Genomic DNA, 22,583 nt, shown 5'->3' with positions numbered 1-22,583 from the left:
CAGCGTCACTGTTCCATCTCTGGTATTGTTTCATCACCACAGCTGCAACACTAGTCAGTCTGCTCTTAGCCATAGAGCTTCTTTTCAGGTTATTTAATGACATTTTTCCAATATCTACCTTAAGGGACTGAGGAAAATGATGAAGAACCTCAACCAGAACAGCCAGTGTACCAGCTGAGATTCAAAACAAGCACCTCCCAAATACAAGTCTTAAAGAGAGTTACCTCTACAGCAACCTGTTAACATTGCTTAGCAGTGATAATATTTGGGAAGTCCTTTTCCCTGTTCTGTGCTGATGTAGCAGCATTGCTCTGACCGCCTTTACCATGTGTGACATTCACTGCGCATGGTTCGCACTTTCAGCTCCAGAGAAGCTCGGCAGAATTTCCGCACATAATACATGAAAATGATATTACTAATTCAGGACTAGAGACAGGCTCAGTATGTGGTTACGTTCCCGTCCGTTAGAAAACAGCAAAGCTGCCTATCAGAATACAACTTTTATATGAGCACTGTGTGGAATATCTTTACAATCATAAATAGCTTGTCACTTAAATGCCCCCTGCCCATCATTTAAACTTTTTCTGGCAAATACCAAGTCTCGATTGCGTTCTTAACGTTATTCAATAAGTAATATATTATTTGTAGACTTTCTGAACCAGATGTTTCATTATTATGTACATTATTTCGGTACAGTGAACAATATGAGAAATTTACATGAAATGCACATTACATGTAACATAGCAGTTACGTGAAAGGCACAACTTGTCATGGTATATCTTCACTGGACAGTACATGACCATTCTTTGTAAAGCACTCCACAAAGTTTCATGACTGCCATCACAGACTTCCGCCATCATACAATATCCAGCACCCTGCTTCACATTTTTACAACCTACTTCTCTATGATTTATTATTGCACAATCAAAGCCATAGGAGACACTGTTTGAAAAATTAATATATCGAATTTCTGATTCACCATTCCCTTTGGCCCAGCTGGGCTCCTTTCCTTACCCCCTCCCTTGGGTTTCAGTGACCAACTTCCTGGCACCTCACTATATCTCAACCTACATAACTGCACACCGTCATAACCCAGAGGAACCAAAACGTGAACAATCAGACACTAAAACCTCAAAACTTACACAGCTGAAACTGTATCATACTCTCCAATTCTCAGAAAGCTGGAGGACTCATTCCTAATTATCCACTTACGCTCCAACAGTACTTAAAAGAGTTGATTCTAAAGGGTTCTGACGATGGTGGATGACGCACAGAATTACTGGGGTCTTGGACTTTTCCCATTGTCTGGAATTCTAGGTAATAGAGGATATGACGTTTCAGAAACTTCATCTGTTTCCGTCTTCAGGTGACAAAGGAAGACAGAAACAAATCCAGTTTCCAAAACGTGTTCTCTATTACCGAGAATTCCGGACATTGGAAAAAGTCCAAAAACCCTGTAATTCTGAGTATTTAAAAGAATTAACAACTGAATTATAAGTTTGTCATTAATGTTACAATGTTGTATTCTTTATCTTTCATTACCTATAACTAGACTTGGAACTGACAATTAATTCCACATTTATTGTAAGATGTATGACTTATAATGTATTCAACAGGCTTTCCTACTATGTATTTGTAGCATGCAAAATAAATTTGAAACAGTGTGTGCAATGTTTTTTGATTCAGACTATGCTGATGGTACAGGTCGTTTCTTTCAACCTGACCTCTGTGTTGCACATGAGGAGAAAAGCAGTGGTTGCAGCTGCAGTGTGGGAGAAAGTGATACACTGTGACCACGGCCCTAACTAACACACTACACACCCTCCAATCCTAATCTCAATTAGCTGACTTGATCACACCCACTGTACATTCTGCTAACGGCCAGGTCTAAAAACATGGATGGTACTTATAAATCATTCCTCTCAGTAATACAGATTCTAGTTACTAGATGGGAGAAGCATCTGGGTACCATTCTCTCTTTGTATCTCTTATAAAATAATAATAAGAGCAAACTGTCCTAATATTTTGTACATGACGGATTATACTGCCCTTCTGTGTATGCTCACAATGCTGGCTGTTATGTGATTCCCACTTCCTATACTATTTACAACTTCATCCTTTTAATTAAGAAATGTAAGTATTAATTTGTCCTCTGTTTACATATCTCCCCCCCCCCACTAAACACTACACAGAGCTGTGACAGACGGGGCCATAACAATGTTGATCTGGCATGTCACTCTCTAATGCATTCATACAAGTAAAATCATGACACTGATCAGAATGTATCACAGATTGAAATAACAATAACTGAAGAGTGGTGACTCTGTATAGTCTGGTAGAAGTTTACTGACATTTCAGAAGGAGATACTGAGTGAGCCAAGCAAGGAAAGCAGTGCCAACAAAACTGCAAAGATATAGGATGAAGAACAAGTTCTAATCATCCCAGGAGACAGATGGGAGAATAGATCATAGGCCTGGAGAAGAACAGGGACAGCAGGCAGAGATTGAAACGGGAAGCAGACAGAGAGGTGTGGTGAAGGTAGGACGACACAGGACCACCCGAGCCTCTACACATGGTGCAGAGGAGGATGGAGAGTGTGTAGGCCCTACAAGGCAGACAACTGCCCTGCAAACGACAACGTGCACCGGGCCCAATGCCCTGGTCTGAGAACCCCACATGACACATTCCAAGGAGGCTTCCTATGTTCTTTCAGGAGTAGATGAGAGGTTAACCATGAGGAAGGCAAGTATTTACCAGACCACAAGGTGTCAATCCCAGAAAACAGAAATGATCATAGTAACTGTCACAGAAAAATTCAGATCTCACAAAATATCAAGTACTGCACAATGGTAAAAAAAGATATGCCTAAATCAATGAATTCATTTGGGGCACAGCATCTGTTACATCTATACACATATTAAATCCTTTCTCAGACTCTTACAAATGAGTATAATTGTTGTTGGAAAGACTGCTGTGACATTTATCATTTAAAGTCTTTAAGTATCTAGCAACTTCAAACTAAATCAGCAGTTCTGCCAACTTCATTACCACAGGCGACCATAATGGCAGACTGTACTAATATGGATGTGGCAAAATTTGTGAAACACACTGTACTCCATGTTTATAGCATGCAGATCAAAACTTCTGCCCTTTCGCTGGAACACTAAGGTACTGTAATGTCCATCCATTTTATTGCACTGTGTTAGAAATAATTAATTTCAAAATGTAATTTGTAGTGAAATCTCTGCAAGTCGGCCACCTGGTGGCCAGAGCAACACTCTTCTACCTTATATTTTGTTCACCTTACTGCATTTCATGCCATGTTGGGAACAAATACATGATTGATTTTTGCCCTACTCTGTACAAATGAAACTATCTCAATCCTGTCCCTTTTATGTACCTGTTATGATCAGCAGTTAACAGTTCACTGAATGATGAATTCTCTTGTTATTCAATTTACCATTAGACCTACTGTGTTTTTCACTTCTTATTGTTGATTACAATTCATGACAGAAAAACATCTTTCACGTTTATTTCATATCCACTAATTTGATTTCAGCATGCAGTCGGCCCATGTATGAGGGGCTCAGACACAAAAAAGAGACAGCCATAGAGTTTATAACTGTGGCAAAAGTAAAAAACTTAAGAGTTAACAATGAGTCACTAAAATGAGAAACTGTAACACTACTTGCATGTAAATTGGCCAGATCTGACTGGAACCACGAGTGACCAACATAGACAGACTTCACAGTAACTCCACCTACAGTTCTTTCAACATCACCTTACCCTTTTTCCAATGTTTTGGCTACTTCTTCCAACAGAAACATAACCTGCTGGCTTACAGAGATGCTGAATTGTCAATGTATGTATGCACCTTAAATTCTTTTGTACAACACAAAGAAACGAAAAGAGGTGAGAAAACAAGCTATATTCTGTAACAAATAAGAAAGAACAAGGGTTCCTGTTAGAATAAATACAATTTGACGAGACGAGTATTATCTTCTGGGAGGTGACGCCATGTAATCTGGTAACGTTTACCGACATTTTGGAAGAATATGCTACCTCCATCTTCAGTATCATTGAGTATGCCAGAAGATGGAGGTACTGTTTTCCTTGAAAATATCAGTAAACAGACTACGTAGCATCACATCCCATATCATAGTCACCACTGTGGGAGTCTTACACCTCACAACTTAACATGTTTGCCCTTTGAATTTCTACAGGAAGGAGAAGTAACCACAGTCAAATCTTTTCAAAAGTAAATACTCAAGTATTAATAATGGTTAACAAAAGTAATATGATGATGAGTTATGTATTTCACTGCAATGGTTTTCATGAATAGACCTGCATGTTCTCTCAACTGCTGACAATATGCAACCCAAACATATTTCTCCCAGTTTGGACCCTCGTAGTCAGCGACTTAAAAACCTAGTTTCTTCATACATTATTGCTGAATTCTTTCTGCTCAGAACTGAAAAGATCTTTCACAGGAGCCAAAAGTTTTTCAAGAAATGTTCGAACAACTGACATAAAAATATTAGTATCTTCATTGTCCCATCCTGGACACATTATTTGTTCACAAGTTTGAACACCACTAAGTATAAACAAATGAAATTTTATTTTTCATTGCTTTGTTAACTGGCTCAATATTTATAAAGAACAGACCAGTCTAGACAATTACTGAATCTTGTTCTTCAGTTGTAAAACCAAGAAACAAAATCACATCTCTCACTACAACACAACTGTGACACAGAATTTGCTAATAAGTATAATACACATATAAATAAAAATGAAACTTGGGAAAGATTTGGCAGGTATGATTAAGTATACAATCATTCAGAAAATAGTCATGTAACACTCTTTTAAGATTCTAGACAGTATGTCAACTATCTGGAAGTAATATCATGTAATTTTATTATTAATATCCTTTTTGAAAAAAAAAATAAAGGTACGACATGTATGTTGCTTGACCTCTGAACAACTAAAAAATTTGAAACACATTGTGAGGTTATTCAAGTCAACATGGAATGAGAGCATTAATTAATATGGAATGGAAGATTTTAGAAGAAGAGACTAAATGTTGTTATGAAGTCTGTTAAGTAAACTCCTCTTACTTTCAAACAAGCATTCACACACACAAACACACGTTACATTGTGAGTAACATTAATTAGTGCACAGTAACAAATAAATTCAATTCACAAAACCCATTCAAAGTCAAGGCTTCCTTCCAGTAGAAGAAATTCTGCAAAATTTCACTGCCCTATATGTAGGCCTGTGGGAACAAAATGTCTGGACCTCCTGGATTACAAATTTGGCTAAGGTCATAGCATGGAATAGGCCAGTTTGCATGTATTCCATTGCACCAACGCAAACTACCACCAATGCACACTGCTCATGATTCCTATTTCAAGTCTATTTCTGGAGTATCAATGTGGAAGGGTCTGATAAGCTGTCCGTGTTCAACAATTGGGGTCTGATCTTCCTGAGTGTCAATGCGAATCCGGATTTTGTTCCGATCTGGAAGCAGATGAGGCAGAGATCGGGGAACATCACCATTCTGGGGAGACGGAGTTGGAGTAGGAGATGACGATGCGTATGGAACATATATCCTTACGATGTCTGGACTCGGAGCATGAGGGGTGGCACGTGGAGTTGAGTGAGCTGATGGACCTCGCTGTATGCTGCCGGGATGGCCTACACCGGAGCCACCAGAACTGGCCCCACCTGCGCTTCCATCCGATGCGTTACTGTGAGTGTCCAAGCTATTGTCAAGAGCTTGTGAGCGAGTTGCTGTGGAGAACACGGAGAGATCCGCAGTGGAAGTGATGCTGGTGTCCGCTAAAGACCTTCTTGAACTGCTGTGATGACAGTCCAACAGTGAACTTGCATCATCTATACTTGGGTCAAATGAGAATTTGGATCCTGAAAATAGGCAAATATACACTTCAAAGCTGCTTCTTCACAAGCATTTGTGTGACATCACTTTTTGCGGTGAATCTTAGGGAACTGCTGGTTTATATGGGGCTGTTTCCACACAGCTACCCGGCTGATCAATGATTTACTATGATGCGACATAAACATGTGACATGGTTTACATATGTAGAACATTTACTGAATCACCACATCACCTAGAGTTTCATTACACAAAGGAACCTATTACTATTGGCATTAAATGTGTCAAACCTGTATGCATGATTGAAGAAAGGAGGAATTCTGATATGTATCCAGAAATACTTTTAGTAGTCAACTACAGTATACCCTCACATTACAGAAATTCCAGTTACAAAATTTCACACTTACAGATATTATAACATATGACCATAAGATTCACAATAGAGGCCATAAATTTGCATTTATGGAAATTTGGGACATATATCACAATTTTTAAGCACAAAATGCAAAGCAACAATAATTCAACCAAAACTACCTTTTTTAGACTACTTTCCTTATCTTGAAATGAATAAAAGTAGTCTTACGAGATCGCCATGCTGTCTGTACGTCTGTGAATCCCTACCTATCAACTTTTGATTGCCTCAACTAATCTATACGAAACTTGGTATGTATAACACAGCAACTGAGCCCATCTCAAGGCCATACTTCATAAATCCCTCCCATCAGTCTGTGCATCTGTATATGTATCTCTCCTATTGTTGCTAGGTGAAAACCTAGTAGAGACGTTCCCACAGCAGCGGAGAACTGTTGGAGGCGTTGTTTTCTATGTGGTCCATGTCATATCTCAGGAAAGTAAGCAACCGGTTCTTCCCAGAACTCCCTGCTTATAAATTATTATTTGTCTGTGATCACATATGCATCTGTGAGATAGGGTAATGGCTGATACTGTGGTTGCTACTCCCAGCTTAGTTTAGACTGTTTTGTGTTTTCTGCTCATTTAAGACATCTGTGTACCTGCTACTGTTTCTCATTATTAAAAGAATGTGTTTTTATTGCAACTGCAGACCAAAAATATTTTCATAGGGACACATCTCTTTTTATAACATAGGTAAAAAAAATCTGTCCCTTTGCTTAACTAATTAAGCACTAGACCATGAAGGTGCATGGGGGAGTGGGTGCATAGATCCACATTTTCTTGACCTTGGCACTAGCTGGAGGCATGTGGTCAGCTTCATGCACCGGCCGCCTTACCCCCAGTATCCATTGGCTAGGAGGTTGGGTGGACCCCAGAGCTGGTCTGGACGTAGAGAAAATTCCTGACCTTACTGGGACTCCAACCTCTTGGTCATCCAGCCCGTAGCTAGTTGCCATACCAACTACGCTATCCTGGCTCACACTTCAGTGGTACATATACTAATTTTAAGACATAGGAGTGAATGGAAATATGGGGTTATGTTACAGAAGTTCACGACACAGACACTGTTTCAAGAATACATCCCTTTCATAACATGGATGCATGCTGTACNCAACCTCTTGGTCATCCAGCCCGTAGCTAGTTGCCATACCAACTACGCTATCCTGGCTCACACTTCAGTGGTACATATACTAATTTTAAGACATAGGAGTGAATGGAAATATGGGGTTATGTTACAGATTTTGACAAGAGTGTGAACAATAAACACAACTGACGAGTCAAAATAGTGGCAATGATTCATAATAGACTTTCCGAGTTATGTTAAAATTGACAACAACAATAAACAAACTCCGTGGTTTTAGTCTGCAAGCAAACTATACCGATCGATCGACCGCCGCTTGTCAGCGACGTTAGTGCCGACTTTAGTGGACAGAGGGTGTCACATGGTCAGAGCAACAACTTCCCACGGCCGTTAACTTCGGTTTTCTAGACCGGAGCCGCTATTTCCTTGAAATAGCTCCTTAATTATCATCACGAGGCTGAGTGGACCCTGTTCCAGACAGACTACTTCCCAGAAAAAATCTCGTAGAACCGGGAATCGAACCCAGACCTCTGGATCTGTAGCCAGGAACTCTGACCACTAGACCACAGAGGCGGTCCATGTTAAAATTGACTGTTACTTAATTTAATTTATTTTGGGAGAGGGTATGAGCATGGGTGAAAATCAAATTATAAATGCTTATGAGTGCCCACTGCAGTTACATTCAATGAGAGTAACTATGAGGGTAAGTCAGTAAGTTACAAATGGATATAGAACTTAAACAAATAAGAGTACTGATGTGAAAAATGCTTTTATTTCTCAACATAATCTCCCTGTACACTGAGGCACTTGTCCCATCGTTTCACAGGCCTCTGAAAACCAGCAGCATAAAATTCTTTGGGCTGCTGTTGGAACCAGGCGGTGACTTCCCTTTCTACAGCTTCATTGTCGGGATAATGTTCAGCCGAAAGATGATGTTTAAGAGGGCCGAACAAATGGAAGTCGCTTGGAGCAAGGTCGGGGCTATACGCAGGATGCTCAAGGACTTCCCACTTGAAATTTTGCAGTGTCTCATTTGTCTTGTTGGCAGTATGGGGACGTGCGTTGTCATGCCTTTGGTGAGGAGTCCTTTTCGCTTCCAGTGAATGACCTTACAAAGTTTCCTGAGGATGTTAGAGTAGGAGTCGGCATTTATGTAAATACCGACTCCTGCTGTAACATCCTCAGGATGTAAATGTTCCCTGTAAAGGGAAGTCAATGCCTGGTTCCGACAGCAGCCCAAAGAATTTTATGCTGCTGGTTTTTAGGCGCTTGGGAAACGATGGGACAACTGCCTCAATGTACAGGGAGATTACGTTGAGAAATAAAAGCATTTTTCAAATCAGTACTCTTATTTGTGCAAGATTTGAGGTTTTCACTACAGTGACTATGAAGAAAGCAGTCTTCTGGGATGTGGTACCATGTAGATGTGGTGTTAACCGACGTTTCGGAGGAACATATCGCCTCCATCTTCAGGGTAGAAGGAAAAATAAGAAATCTGCAAGCGAAGAGACCGTAAGAACCGGTACAAGCTTGCGGATTTCTTATTTTTCCTTCTACCCTGAAGATGGAGGCGATATGTTCCTCCGAAACGTCGGTTAACACCACATCTACACGGTGCCACATCCCAGAAGACTGCTTTCTTCTCAGTACTCTTATATGTTTAAGTTCTATATCCATTTGTAACTTACTTATTGACTTACCTACGTATAAATAAAAAATATGCAAATTATGGAAATTCTTACTAAGAATAATTCAAGAGTGGACTCCAGACGCAGAGCGTACCACTGAGTGTCAGAACTTCAATGAGCAAATCACATTTTTTTGGGGGGGAATAATTCAAATTATGCACTGACTGCTCACACAGATGAGGGTATGAATTACGTAAATTAAATTCTGAATTTCATTTGGTCTTTAACATTATGAAAGACACACCATAAACATCTGCTAATGATTATGGCCTTACAGGCTGTAATGCAATTTAATCTGACAGGAAAGTATCAGTGTTTCAAAGGAGACTCCTGCCTTCAGTTCCACAGCAGAATAACTGACTATATGATATCACATTTTACATGCACTGTACAACCCCAAACCTGAGGTACTTACAATTACAGTTTCCGGAATGCGACATCATGTAGTCCAGTACACAGGTACCAGCAAATAAGAAGACGCTGTTCCCCCAACAACCAGGATAGAACAAACAGAACTACACAGTGTCATATCACAGAAGACTTTAATCTTAATATTCACTGCCATGAGAAACTCAAATCTCGCACACTAATGCATCGTTAGTGCAGAAGCTCTAAGGGAGAGGGAAAAACATTCACATCAAACACAGCAAACATTTTAATTTCTAAAATTAAGTAGAAAATTAAAAAAAAAAAATACTTATTGCATCCAAGAAATAAAACAGGGAAACAACAGACTAACTTATACAGCTAACTACAGTGTCTTAGCCATTCACGTTACAAATTTGATCTAAGATTGCAATGGCTACTTGAAGTTTGTTCTCACCCTTCTGTGTGTTACATGTGCCATAATCCTTCTCAGCATGTAAGTTAGTTGTATCTGCGAAAATACAAACACATGACACTAAGAATGAGGCATGCTGTAGCGAAACAGAATTAAAATATTTCAGAAGATAAACATGGGGTAACAGGTTGGAGCCGAGGTTCTCACAGCAGCGACTATGAAGATCGCTGTCTTATAGAATGTGACACTACAGTCTGATATATCGTTACAAACATTTCTTCTAGTCTCAAGACAGACACAGCAAATTCCTACAAAATGTTGGTACCCTTCTACAAAACTACATGATGTCACATCCCAACAGGCGGTAACTTTTCTTACGACCTCCTTTAAGCAACATTCTCCACAGACTTGCAATACCATTTAAACTCCTAAAGGGTTAAAAAAACCTGCAAAAGGTTCAGACAGACATGAAGTAGCGCTTTGGCCTTTCACTCTGTCCAGGAGTGAGGTTTATCATTAGTACAGTTTATGAATGTGACCCAATAGCACAAATTCAAGGAACCTAAGAAAGGCTTGGCTAGGTCAGCATTCCTGATCCACGATTTCATTTGCTTACATGTGCAAACTACTGCCAACAATTCCCATCTCCACTTTAAACCACAGAATATATCCTGCTGCACTCATTCAATCTCTACTGTCCCTTGACAGAAACGTTTCTCAAACAGCGAAATCCATGTCCACTGTAAGGCTCCTGTTCCATCAGTGTTTGTGGCACATCTTACTGAATCACTACGCAGTCATGTGACTGTGTGGGGAAAGAGCTCTATTCAAATCTATGTATCATTAAGACTCGCCACAGACACTCACAGAAAAGGGGCCTATTACAGGCTGCAGAACAAGAAATGTTTGTTATTTCACAACATTGTGAGAGTTTAAAATGAGAAACATGTCGAGTGTGCCACGTTACTTTTCATATGATGCATATCCATGCTTCTCAAAGAAGAGCAAAGGTACAACAGATTCTAGCATGGGGGGGGCTCAAGTTAGGTTAAGAATCAAGATACTGAGTTATGGCCGCAGCATAGCTCAAGCGGTTAGTCACTTGCTTCCCACTGCGGCGGCGCAGGTTCAATCCCGGGTCTTGTCAAGTGGGATTTGTGGTGGACAAAGTGGCGTTGGGCAGGTTTTCTCCAAGTACTTCAGTTTCCCCTGCCAATCTTCATTCCACCAACTGCTCCACAATCACCCTCACCTATCATCTGGGGCTGGTACAATGGGCCAGAAGTGGCCGCAGTACAAGGGACTTAGTCCAACCCCACTAGCATTAAAAAAAAAAAAAAAGATAATGAGATTACACAAGACCCTTATTCATATGTTGAACTGGTCCAGAACTTCATTGCAAATTTCAGTCTGGTGCCTGTGTCCCTTCTGCAATGCCACTCCTGCATGGAGGGTGATCCCTCTATGGACGGCAGCCAATTTCTTCTGGGACCCGCCCTCGCCCTGGGCCCATTCCGTCAGCTTTCTGTGTCACCCTACAGCTAGATGCCAATTCCCATTCCACTGCTTCAGTGCTCCAAAAGATTTCACAGCGGCCTCTTCCTTCGGGACTTCCTCATGCCCTGCGATCGACTACATTTCCGCTGGATTTACCTCCGTGATTTCCGGATAGACCTCCATCATGTCTTGGCTGACATTGCTCAGGGCTACGATCCTTTCATGACTGCCTTTCACAGTGTCAATCAACTCCTCAGGGTTAGCTTGTCTTGGCAAGGTGGGCATCAATCCGTGAGACAAAAGTACCTGGTAGGACCTCAGACTCCTCACTATGAGAGTCTATCTTGGCACTGATCTTGGCTTCTGGCCTTGTTGTTATTTCCTCATGACTGGCTTTCATTTCGGCCATCACTTCTTCTTGGATGGTTTACAGCTCGGCTTTCATTCTGGCCATCATCTGCTCTTGGCCAGACAACAGGTGCTCCAGTATTTGCTCCGTCACTTGTATCAGTTTTGTAATGTGACGATTCAACTATCTACTGCAATCCTCAATCCACTAACTGATCAATCCAATTCCACTTCTGACATCAGTTGTCACATGTATGAGTGATTAAAGACAAGATTTAGATTGGTAAATATATTTATTGAACATTTACAGGTCATAACTACAAACAATATTGACACAATAACACTATTGATGATTTCCACACTAGGTCTTCTCCGTCTGCTTTCGGAAGTCTTTACTTGGTAACAGCTCCCATCGGCAGCTACTCCTCTGCAATGCTTTCACTAGACGTTTCCTGGTAACAACTCATCAGCTTCCATTGCCCACCAGTTAACACTCCACAACTGCACTGCACTCACTCACTGAACTGAACTATGTCAGTCCAGTCACACAGCCTTGGAGTGAATCCACAGAGAACACTGCTTGCAACACCTCTTCTACTGTTGTGTCATGGCACAGTGTATGTAACATATTCCTCTGCTGCATGTGTGCAAGCCATTACCTAGCAATGGCTAGCCATTACCTAGCAAATATGCCACAATGTGTTATTCAAATGATTATTATATATTAATTTCATATCATGAGATAAAACAGTAAATGATGTTACATGGGCTAAATTGGCTTCAGTGGCAGGTTTCCATGGTAACGGCGCTAAACAAGACACAGGAATTAATTGGGTGACGAATAAACTATGAACCATTTATAGAATCCATACCTGATGAAGGAAGCTGCGATACATCTGAATGAACTGAACTTGAATAAACAGAACTGACATGATGCAATACTGATGGAAACAAATAATTATTAAAAGCTATCATTAATGTATTCTGTCTCATTCTTGATAACATCAACAGTGTACTAAGTAAGTAAAAGTAAAGGTATCCCCGTAACAGGCCATGGAGGCCCATAGGGTTGTGAGATGTCGAGGCTCCCTCATTTTCTAGACAGCTCACAGATGACGGTGAGGTCAGCCTTACGTGCGCCGGCCGCCCTTTAACCACAGGAAGATTCCTGGTGCTCATTTCTGTTAGAGACTGAGTCGACCCCACGGCCATAGTGCGGCTGGAAGGGTTAGGTCAATTTAAAAAAATCCACCTCATCAGGTTTCAATCCCATGACTTTCTGGCTTGCAGCATGGTACCTCAACCAACTACACTACCGCGTGCCCCTCACTGTACTTGATAACAGAGAATTCTAGATGCATATACAAATGCAGTACCAAAACTTCTGTGAACAAGTTATACAAAACGGTCATAATAATTTCGGCTCAAGGAAACAAACAGTTGCACTTCTTTAGCTATTTATCTGGAAAGAATGTATAGCTTCTCAACAATAACCGTCTTAACCTTTTCCTGCCCTTTATGTTTCCAACACCAGTTCCCACCAGCTACATATTAATCTGTACAAAAATTAAGAAAAAAGAAACTTTGGTATGAAAAGTATAAAACTCCTGCCATCTGTTGTTTCTCCTTGCAAACTACTAGAAGAGCTGTTAAAGAATGTCAACAGCAAAGATATGTCAGTATACAACAGTCCACCTGGATATGAAAAGAACCACGTCAGAAGTTTTCCAGCAGATGACAGAAAAGGGTTAAAACCATTAAACCCCAGTCATATTGGGCAAAATCTGGCTGGGTACAATTATGAATTTTTAGAGATGTTGAGACACTAACAAGGTTTTGTAGTTAGAAAAATATTTAAAATAAAAAAGAACCCCCAATACAAATCCCTTCATGTAATCACATTGTGTTTTATGTTTACTGCGTGTATAGGCTACGTATCACATGGTATAATTCCGTGGATACCCCTTCACTCGGTTATAGCGGACATCTGCGATAATGGAAGCCATGTTGATCTTGTCAGTCCATCATAACAAAGGTTAATTGTGACTATAAACATCAGATCCAATGCCATTCAGAAAAATCTCACTTGGATAAAAGAAACTGAAGTTAAGTTTCCACAATAAACTCACCTCCTTCAACGGATATCCTGGAGTCCCTCTGGTGGCCATTGCTGCCTGCAGTTGGGGCTGACGGTTCTGTGATGGCAGCATCCCTCCTCAGAACCACACTTTCTCTTGTGGCCCTCTCAGCATCACTAAACTCACTTGTACGTCGACCTACTTTACGCTCAAATGTTGGCTCGGTAAAAAGTCCAAATGGATGTCGTGGCAACTCATGCTGTGGAGGCGGACCCGGATAATCCAATTTTGCACGTTTCAATTCCTCAAGTGCTTTTTCTAAGTTCATAATTGCAGTGTCATCATCAAATCCAAAGTCATGTTCCAAACGCACCTGCAGTAACCGCAACATAAGGTTATAAATATGCCATGATGTAACTCAGAAAACGGTTTCACTGGAAGAGTTATGTTACCTGTAAATACTGAAGAATTTCATCCATACCGAGACGTGAAAGGGTGCGGCGATGCATCTTGAGCAAATTGTAAGCCATCCCTGTGAGTATCCGCTCCCCCTCCAATAAATACACGTCCCACACGCGGAGAGTTAACGTAAAGGGAATCTGAAAATATAAGAATTACAAATTACTGTACTTGCTTCAAAAAAGCACATGCATAGGATCAATTAACTGGATCAGCCAAGTATCTCTGTTAAATCTGTATTAATTGGGCTACGGACTGGACGACCAAAGAATGCAGTTTTATTACTGGTGGGGGCAGCAACTCCCCTCCACCAGATTGTCCAGACAGGCTCTGGAGCGCAGCCATTCTCCTGTCCAATGGGTACAAGGGGCTCCATTCCCAGCAACTGGCTCTGGAGCGCAGCCATTCTCCTGTCCAATGGGTACAAGAGGCTCTATTCACAGCGACTGGCTCTGGAGCGCAGCCATTCTCCTGTCCAATGGGTACAAGAGGCTCTATTCACAGCGACTGGCTCTGGAGCGCAGCCATTCTCCTGTCCAATGGGTACAATGGGCTCTATTCACAGCGACTGGCTCTGGAGCGCAGCCATTCTCCTGTCCAACGGGTACAAGAGGCTCTATTCCCAGCGACTAAGTTGCTAAGGTGTAAAGCTCCCCATTGACCTCATCCTAGTGCCAAAGTTTAGAATATGTGGAGCTATACTTATGTTCCCCAAGTTTTCATGGCATGGTACTTTTTTTTATTGCTAGTTGGGTGGGACTAAGTCCCTTGTAGTGCAGCCACTTCTGGCCTATTGTACCAGCCCCAGATGATAGGTGAGGGTGATTGTGGAGCACTTGGTGGAATGAAGATTGGCAGAGGAAACAGAAGTACTCGGAGAAAACCTGCCCCAGAGCCACTTTGTCCACCACAAATCCCACTTGACCAGACCCGGGATCGAACCTGGGCCACCGTGGTGGGAAGCCAGCAACTAACCGCTTGAGTTATGGCATGGTCCTGGCATGGTACTTAATTAATTAAAACAAGGGATAACTTTACCTTTAACCTACAGAAGTTCCATGTCAGATAGGAGCAAACACAGCAACCCAAACCACAATTAGGCTGCAAAGGTTTAGATTAAAGCAGAAAGTATTTCAATATTGCCTCATTCTGAATCAAGTCTTTTGCACTGTGATAGCATGTAGCCTTGTCTTGAAGGTGAATATGAGTGTTTTGCAGAAACACTGCTTTCATCTTCAGAGACAAAAGGCGGAGACAACAGTTACCCACCTTCAAGGAAGACCATAATCTGAACAACCACAGCCATGAAAACCTTAAAATTCATACTCAGAATTACTGGGTTTTTGGATTTTGTCCATCATCCAGAATGCTAAAAGCTAGAGAACATGACATTTTGGGCACTGGATCTGTTTCCATCCTCAGGTAAAGGGGGGACACACTCTGCTAGTGGGGGTGGAGTCCAGCTGGGTTCACTCGACATGGCGGCCACTGATTGGCCTATTGTACCTGCCCCAGGTGATTATGATGATGGAGAATTTGGTGGAATGAAGATTGATAGGGGAAATCTAAGTTCTCGGAGAAAACCCTCCCCAGTGCCACTTTGTCCACCACAAATCCCACTTGACCAGACCCAGGATCGAACCCGGGCCGCAGCAGTGGGAAGCCAGAGACTAACTGCTTGAACTATGGCGTGGCCTTGGGGGAGACACTTACTCTGTTAGTTCCCAACTGAGGCTAGCTTTATCTAAGGGACCCAACAGAGTAAATTCCTCCCCCCCCCCACCTAAGGACAGAAACAATGTAGCCATTCTTTTTTGTACTATTAGCTCTGGTAGGGAAATCTGGCCCCTCTCAGGTCGCGTTGACTGGCCGTGACTTGGCTGATTAGGGGGGTCTTGGGCATAGGATGGTCAACACTCAAACACCAAGCAGTTTCAAGTCTTTATTTGAATTGCACTATTCAAGTGATAAATGTGCCGCAGTGATCAACTTAATTGCTTACTGCATTGAGGCTCTGCTACTGATTACTAAGACACTAGTTCGAGAGGAACCACAAAGAAGTGAATATTCAGGTGATCAGAGGTACAGAATATGTGAATCACCAATGAGCATAAATTTGGAGTCCTCCAGTCAAGCACTCTCTGAAGGGTAGACATTTGTCCTGGTTACCCAAAATTCAGGCAAAGGACGTCCCACCTTAGATTTTGATTGGCTGGACTGGGCAAGCTGGAAGACTGCTTAATCTTTCTCCTCCATTTAGAAAAAGAAATACTCAAGCAGCCAGAGTTTAGGGGTGAACTCTGCCACGTGCTGCATGACTGTCAAACTGGAATGTGGGGTAGCACGAGTCCAGAACGCCCCTGCTAAAATTATGACTCCCGCTGTCAAAGTTTAGAATTTCTAAAGCACCCTGTCTCATGTTACGTATTAACTTGACTGATTTAAGGATTTGCAGCAGAGTTCAAGCTTGACCCAAGCCGCCTGCCACGTGTCTCAGAAGGAAATCTCAAACTGTGAGATGAAAGTGAGGACTTTCACATAACCCTGACCATACAAAAAAAAAATTGACCATCCCCTAAATTGGACAGGTACAACAGATCCAGTTGCCAAAATGTTATGTTCTCTAGATCTTAGAATATTGGATGATGGCCAAAGTCCAAAAATCAAATAATTCTGAGTATTACACAGCATCATCAGAACCCTTTAGAATCTACTCAAAATTCATACTTCGGTAAGTTACAAATAAGCATACTCTGTCCAAGAAGCACTGAAAGAACCACTTCAATGTGTAGATTCCTGTGTCTACACCGTTACGGTCCAAATGCTTCTTCAGTTTTGGAAGGAACTTGTTCATAATTTTGTCATGATGTTCTTGATATCGCAGGAGCTTGGGAAAACCAGGGATAAAAAATCCTGAAAAAGAAATTTTAACATCAATAGCTAACAATATTGAGTACATTCATGATGCCAAGGGACTATGAAAGGGTCTCTTTACTTGAAGTGCAGGACCGCTAAAGGGCCAGCCTTAGAAAGGCAAGACACAACAGATCACAGATGGACACAGTGCAAGGGTCAGTCAACACCTGCCCCTTGAAAGTAATTTAATCCAATTTAACAACGAAATGAGAAATAACAGTGAAGTGCAAGATCGCCACTCACCATGCATGCTGTATTTCTTATCAGAGACAAGCACGGAGAGTGCCCAGAAAGCATCTTCTTCATTGAGATACATGAGAAGGAGGGCTGCAATCTGAGACATGCCTTGGCAATAGCCTATGTCTAGATTGTACACACTGTATGCTGCTAGAACATTGAAAAGCGCCTGCTGCTTGAGTCCGTAACGATCACGGAACATGATGTGATCACGGTAAGTTCGGTTCACATCAAGATCTATCTGGCGGATGTCTGGGGACCAACGCCAGGCCAGCTGACACATTTCCTGAACACAATCACACACAAATAACACAATACACTATACACTACAAAACTAGATAAATATCAAAGGATAGTACCGATGAAAGTCTTTCTCTAGTCTAAATAAAGTTGAAAAGTTAAAAACTCTGTGGTTTTAGTCTGCAAGTGAACTATATCGACCAAGCGACCGCCGCTTATCGGCAAAGTTAGTGCCAACTTTAGCGGATAGAGAGTCTCGTGGCCAGCGCAACGAATCCCCATGGCCGTTAATTTCGGTTTTCTAGACCGGAGCAGCTATTTCCTTCATACAGCTCCTCAATTATCCTCACAAGGCTGAGTGGACCCCATTCCAGACCACTACTTCTCAGAAAATAGTACAGGACATATATCTCAGACTCTCTTAATGCGGAACACCAGTTTCTATATTTACTGGCTTGTAGTTGTTTATTGACTATGATGTCATGCTACCACTATAATAACTGTCATACATAATCACTTATCAGAACATCATGTTTTGACTGCTATGTAGCCATCTTCTGATCCCCATGTATTCTGTAGTGTATGACATAATTTGATGCATTAATATGTCTTGACGAGGAACTCTGAGGATTCTAAACAGCTGATGTTGTCAAGAGGGCACAGCTGGCTGGGAGAATGAGTAAATTTGGCAAGATACGGAATGCAGAATACTGATGGAAGAATTTAATGGAAAGAGCAATTAAAACAAATGAAGGGGAGGGAAGATGTAACTAACAAAGATCTCTGTGAGGATGGGAGGTGGATGTAACTGGCTCAGGATCATGTCCACTGGCATTGGTGATATTGAACCTTTGCGTTCTGTTACCACAGTGTCCATTGCATTACTGCTGTTTCGTTTAGTGCTCACCTCATACTTCCCCTGTTGTTCTTCTCTGATTGTTTCCAGGCTCAGCAGTTTACTCCAGGCTTCTCCGCGCAGTGAATTTGGAATCCCCTTATAAATTCGACGACGCAGTTTCTCCGATGTGGACATGCTTCCCCAGTTATTAAGCATTTTGAGCCACTTCTTCACTCTCTCCATCTCCACCTGCCGTAAGCGTAACGTGTGAGGATCTGCCTTTTGAGGCAGCCGTTCATCACTGTAAAATATTTGAATTATGGCTTAAAAGACGATGAAGACAATACAAGGGATATTCAGAAAGTAACCTCTGGTGGACTGTTAACAAATAAGCAGTAAGAAAATTAAAAACAAAATCAAATCAAGGAGGATGAGGTGGGCACGGCATGTAGTACGAATGGGGGAGACGAGGAATGCATATAGGATATTGGTGGGAAAGCCAGAAGGGAAGAGACCACTGGGAAGACCAAGGCATAGGTGGGTGGACAATATTAGAATGGATCTTAGAGAGATAGGATTGGATGGATTGGATTGATCTGGCTCAGGATAGGGACCATTGAAGGGCTCTTGTGAACACGCTAATAAACCTTCAGGTTCCATAAAATGCTGGGAAATTTTTGAGTAGATGCAGAATTTGTGCCTCCTCCAGAAGGGCTCAGCTCCATGAGTAAGTAAGTAAATAACAGCACTGTAAACTGTTCCCTATATTCCACTCAGATTGAAGCCCTTCATGAAAGTAGGCATCGTAAGTTTCTTGTTCTCTTAATGCTAGAGAATGTGAGTCTAAGTAAGACGTGACTGGGAATCCTGGCTCAGCTATGAGGACATCAAGTAACTGTGCATTAAAGACTCCTCCACTTAGCATGCCACCCCACTTCACAGCATACCAAATACCAAACATAACAGGTTACATGCAAAGTTATACAGACATACACAGTTACTGTCATTCTCAAAAACTTCAACTTCAGTGCATGTTAAAAATTACTTGTGGGTAACCAAAGTAACTTATCAAAACTTCATTGCCATGTTAGCTCTACCAACCTTATAATTTATTTGTAAAAACAAAACCCAAAGACTAAACTTGGGTGACTTTCTGATGTTTATTCTTAATAACAAAACCAAAATCTTAACTTTGTGGGTTTGTTGGTGACAGATATTCTGGTTACGCTTTTTTTTTTAACAGCACCACTGAGACAGACAATATGATGGTGAAGTATTAAAGTGCCTCGGGTCTCCTGTTAATGTCAGTACCGAACCTTTACTGCTAGTTCTCACATGACCACCTCGTCCGTCACTCATGGGCTCCAGCAGTAACATTACTGATTTATATTCAGGTGATGTCGCTTCAAATCTGTTACAATTACAACTATCATGACTGAGATTTACTGTGATTTTCCTCAGTTCCTCTAGGTAATTGTCAGGACAGTACCTCAAATTCGGCCATGACAGCTTCCTTCCAAATCTTTTGCAATTCGTTATTCACCCGTCACCCTACTATGTGATGATGCTAAATAATGTGCGGCACTGACAGATTCTTTAAATAAAACAAAAAAAAAACTCTCGAATACTTGTTGGAATACATTCTTTCTTAGTTACAAATGTTGGGCTGCACCATAGCTCAAGCGGTTAGTCGCTGGCTTCCCACTGCAGCGGCTCGGGTTCAATCCCGGGTCTGGTCAAGTGGGATTTGTGGCGGACAGAGTGGCGCTGGGGCAGGTTTTCTCCGAGTACTTTGGTTTCCCCCACCAATCTTCATTCCACCAATTGCTCCACAATCACCCTCACCTATCATCTGGGGCTGCTACAATAGGCCAGAAGTGGCTGCAGTACAAGGGACTTAGTCCCACTCCACTAGCAATTAAAAAACAATAATAATAATAGTTACAAATGTTAAAACGTGATGTTAGTTCTGTGCTTAATTAAGCACCACACCATGAAGACATATGTGAGACTGGAGGTAGGGCTGTCAGACAACTAAACTGACAAACTGTGTAGTCATATATGAAAACATATCCAAAAACTGTTTTTTTTTTTGGCAGATACATCTTGGCAACTTCATCACAAATCCCATACCAAATTGTTTATGGCAGTTTTGCTGTGCTGCTTCATATAAAGAGAGACGTGAAATTTGCATTTGCGAATTGAGATCGCCAACTGGCAATCCCTACATACACCAGATAGAAATGTACGGTCAACTGCAAGCCCAGGCCACTTTACACCTGGGTAGGAGCTTCCAGTAACTTCTGGATCGGAGGGTGAGCGGGCCCCAAGAGTCAGTCTCAATTTTGTGAAGAAAAGAAAAATCTGTGCCCTCACTACGACTGATCGAAGCACTCCCTTGCGTTTATTTTCTGAGCCAATACAGACTTCTTACTTACTGTATGAAACCATAGCGATCAGTGGTATGGTAAATCTCATATCCTGGATCCTCCCAGGGGTCAATTTGAGCTCCGTCTTCTCTACCACGACTATAACGGCTAACAATAAGTGCCCTCTCTTCTGCCGCTCTTCGCAGCAGCTCTTCTTCATTCATCCCGCGCGACTAAAGTGTCTTGCACCACACACCATCCCGCTCCTGCGTGAACTGAGGCTGTAATTCTACAAAATGAACACCTTCAGCTCCTGTAACATAGAACAATATAGCATGTGCAACAGTTGCTATGCAACAGGCGAATAAACAATGCTGATATGCAACTCGCTTCTAGGCAACGGATCGGTAAACACGTTCCCGCGGCAATGAATATGTACGTAACAATATAATAACCCGTCTCTAAGCACCGGATCGGTAAACACACGAGATACGAGATACGAGCTTGGGAGCAGATAAATTGAATTGAGTTGGCAGTTGCATAATAATGGCACGAAAGGGGTTAGGCTGTGAAAAGTTGACTTCACGTGTTATTTGAAGTTATAGTGAGAAGTTATGGTGAGACTGTTATGAATCCGTTGCCAGGATACGACTTGGGAAGACTGAGAACTCTGATGCGTGTGTAATGGTGAATTGTATAAAGTGTGTAGATCAGCAATAGCGTCGTACTGCCTGTAGTTCCGAGTACTGTGCGTAAGGTGACAATAAATCCAATCATCCAATACAAAACCTGTCTTATAAGTTACGCACAAACCCCCTACACGTGACAACATAGTTTAGGCTAGGAGTGGGTCTTGTTTAAAGAAACTTTCAATAAGTCACTCACAACAATTTTTATAAGTGAGATCTCCAAAAGTTATAAAGTATATCTAGGTCACACCTTTTAGCAAACTTATTAGGATGCTCTGAATTCCACCACAATTTTCACTGTATTTATTTCATGTACCACGCCAATACATGAGCTGAATCACAGAACTTGTTATGGTTACCGACAAATATCTTTCAAACTGGTACAATTCCCACGAAAATTCGGCTATTAGCTCTAAATTTACGGTAGTGTCTCACATCCTGAGATACAACTGTGGACAGTCCGAAATGCGATTCACTAAAAGTGATAGAAACTAAATCCATTAAAGCACGATTCCCGATTTCAACACGTCAACTATAAACTTTCAAAATAATGGTCATGCTATTTTAACCTGTAATACCTCAGGTCAGTTGTCAAACGCTCTGAATGAACAGACATCTCAAGACGAAGTCAACAGTCACACTTCACATTTACTGTTTTTTAATGCGACGAAAAGAATGTGGAATCATTTCAAACAAGATTTAAACAATAAATGAGGTAAGAACCTAACACAATTAACATACATATCGGGCACCTCAACTTTCCACCCCACTCTCTTTCGCAGTGGCAAGTAGGCAAGTAGAATGAGATCGGACGAAGTATTATTATCCGACCGCCAGGAGCAGCACCGGCTGGAACTTCCGCTAATTTGTGTGCCGGCATGACCGGGCATGACGTATTGCGCATATGTGGATGAGGTTCGGGTGAAATAGGGAATGTCCACGTATTTGAATTTGTAGTGTTATACCGACGTAAGCATTGTTTTGTTATTGTGGCAGACGTTTCCTGTATTCACGAACAGAATGGTGTGTAATAATGTATATGAACCAGGTCAC

At 41.6% G+C, this 22,583-nt stretch overlaps 1 protein-coding gene across 2 annotated transcripts; it reads right to left on the bottom strand.

The window, feature by feature from the left end:
- Positions 1 to 2,742: 2,742 nt before the first annotated feature.
- On the bottom strand, positions 2,743 to 22,324 carry LOC111861821 (USP6 N-terminal-like protein). 2 transcript variants are annotated; one of them, XM_023846713.2, is made up of 9 exons: positions 22,109 to 22,324; positions 20,911 to 21,154; positions 18,542 to 18,773; positions 17,401 to 17,680; positions 16,994 to 17,154; positions 14,235 to 14,381; positions 13,834 to 14,155; positions 9,902 to 9,955; positions 2,743 to 5,924 (listed from the first exon to the last, which is right to left on the bottom strand). In XM_023846713.2, exons 2-9 carry the CDS (start codon positions 21,063 to 21,065, stop codon positions 5,404 to 5,406), a joined length of 1,872 nt encoding a protein of 623 aa, XP_023702481.1. In that variant the 5' UTR covers positions 21,066 to 21,154; positions 22,109 to 22,324; the 3' UTR covers positions 2,743 to 5,403. The 2 variants fall into 2 exon arrangements, with proteins under 2 accessions (XP_023702481.1, XP_023702482.1); XM_023846714.2 differs by lacking the exon at positions 9,902 to 9,955.
- Between the last annotated feature and the right edge of the window lie 259 nt (positions 22,325 to 22,583).

Source organism: Cryptotermes secundus, unplaced genomic scaffold (assembly GCF_002891405.2).
Source record: "Cryptotermes secundus unplaced genomic scaffold, Csec_1.0 scaffold620, whole genome shotgun sequence".
Lineage (NCBI taxonomy): Eukaryota > Metazoa > Arthropoda > Insecta > Blattodea > Kalotermitidae > Cryptotermes > Cryptotermes secundus.
This window is presented reverse-complemented; position numbering and strand designations above follow the sequence as displayed.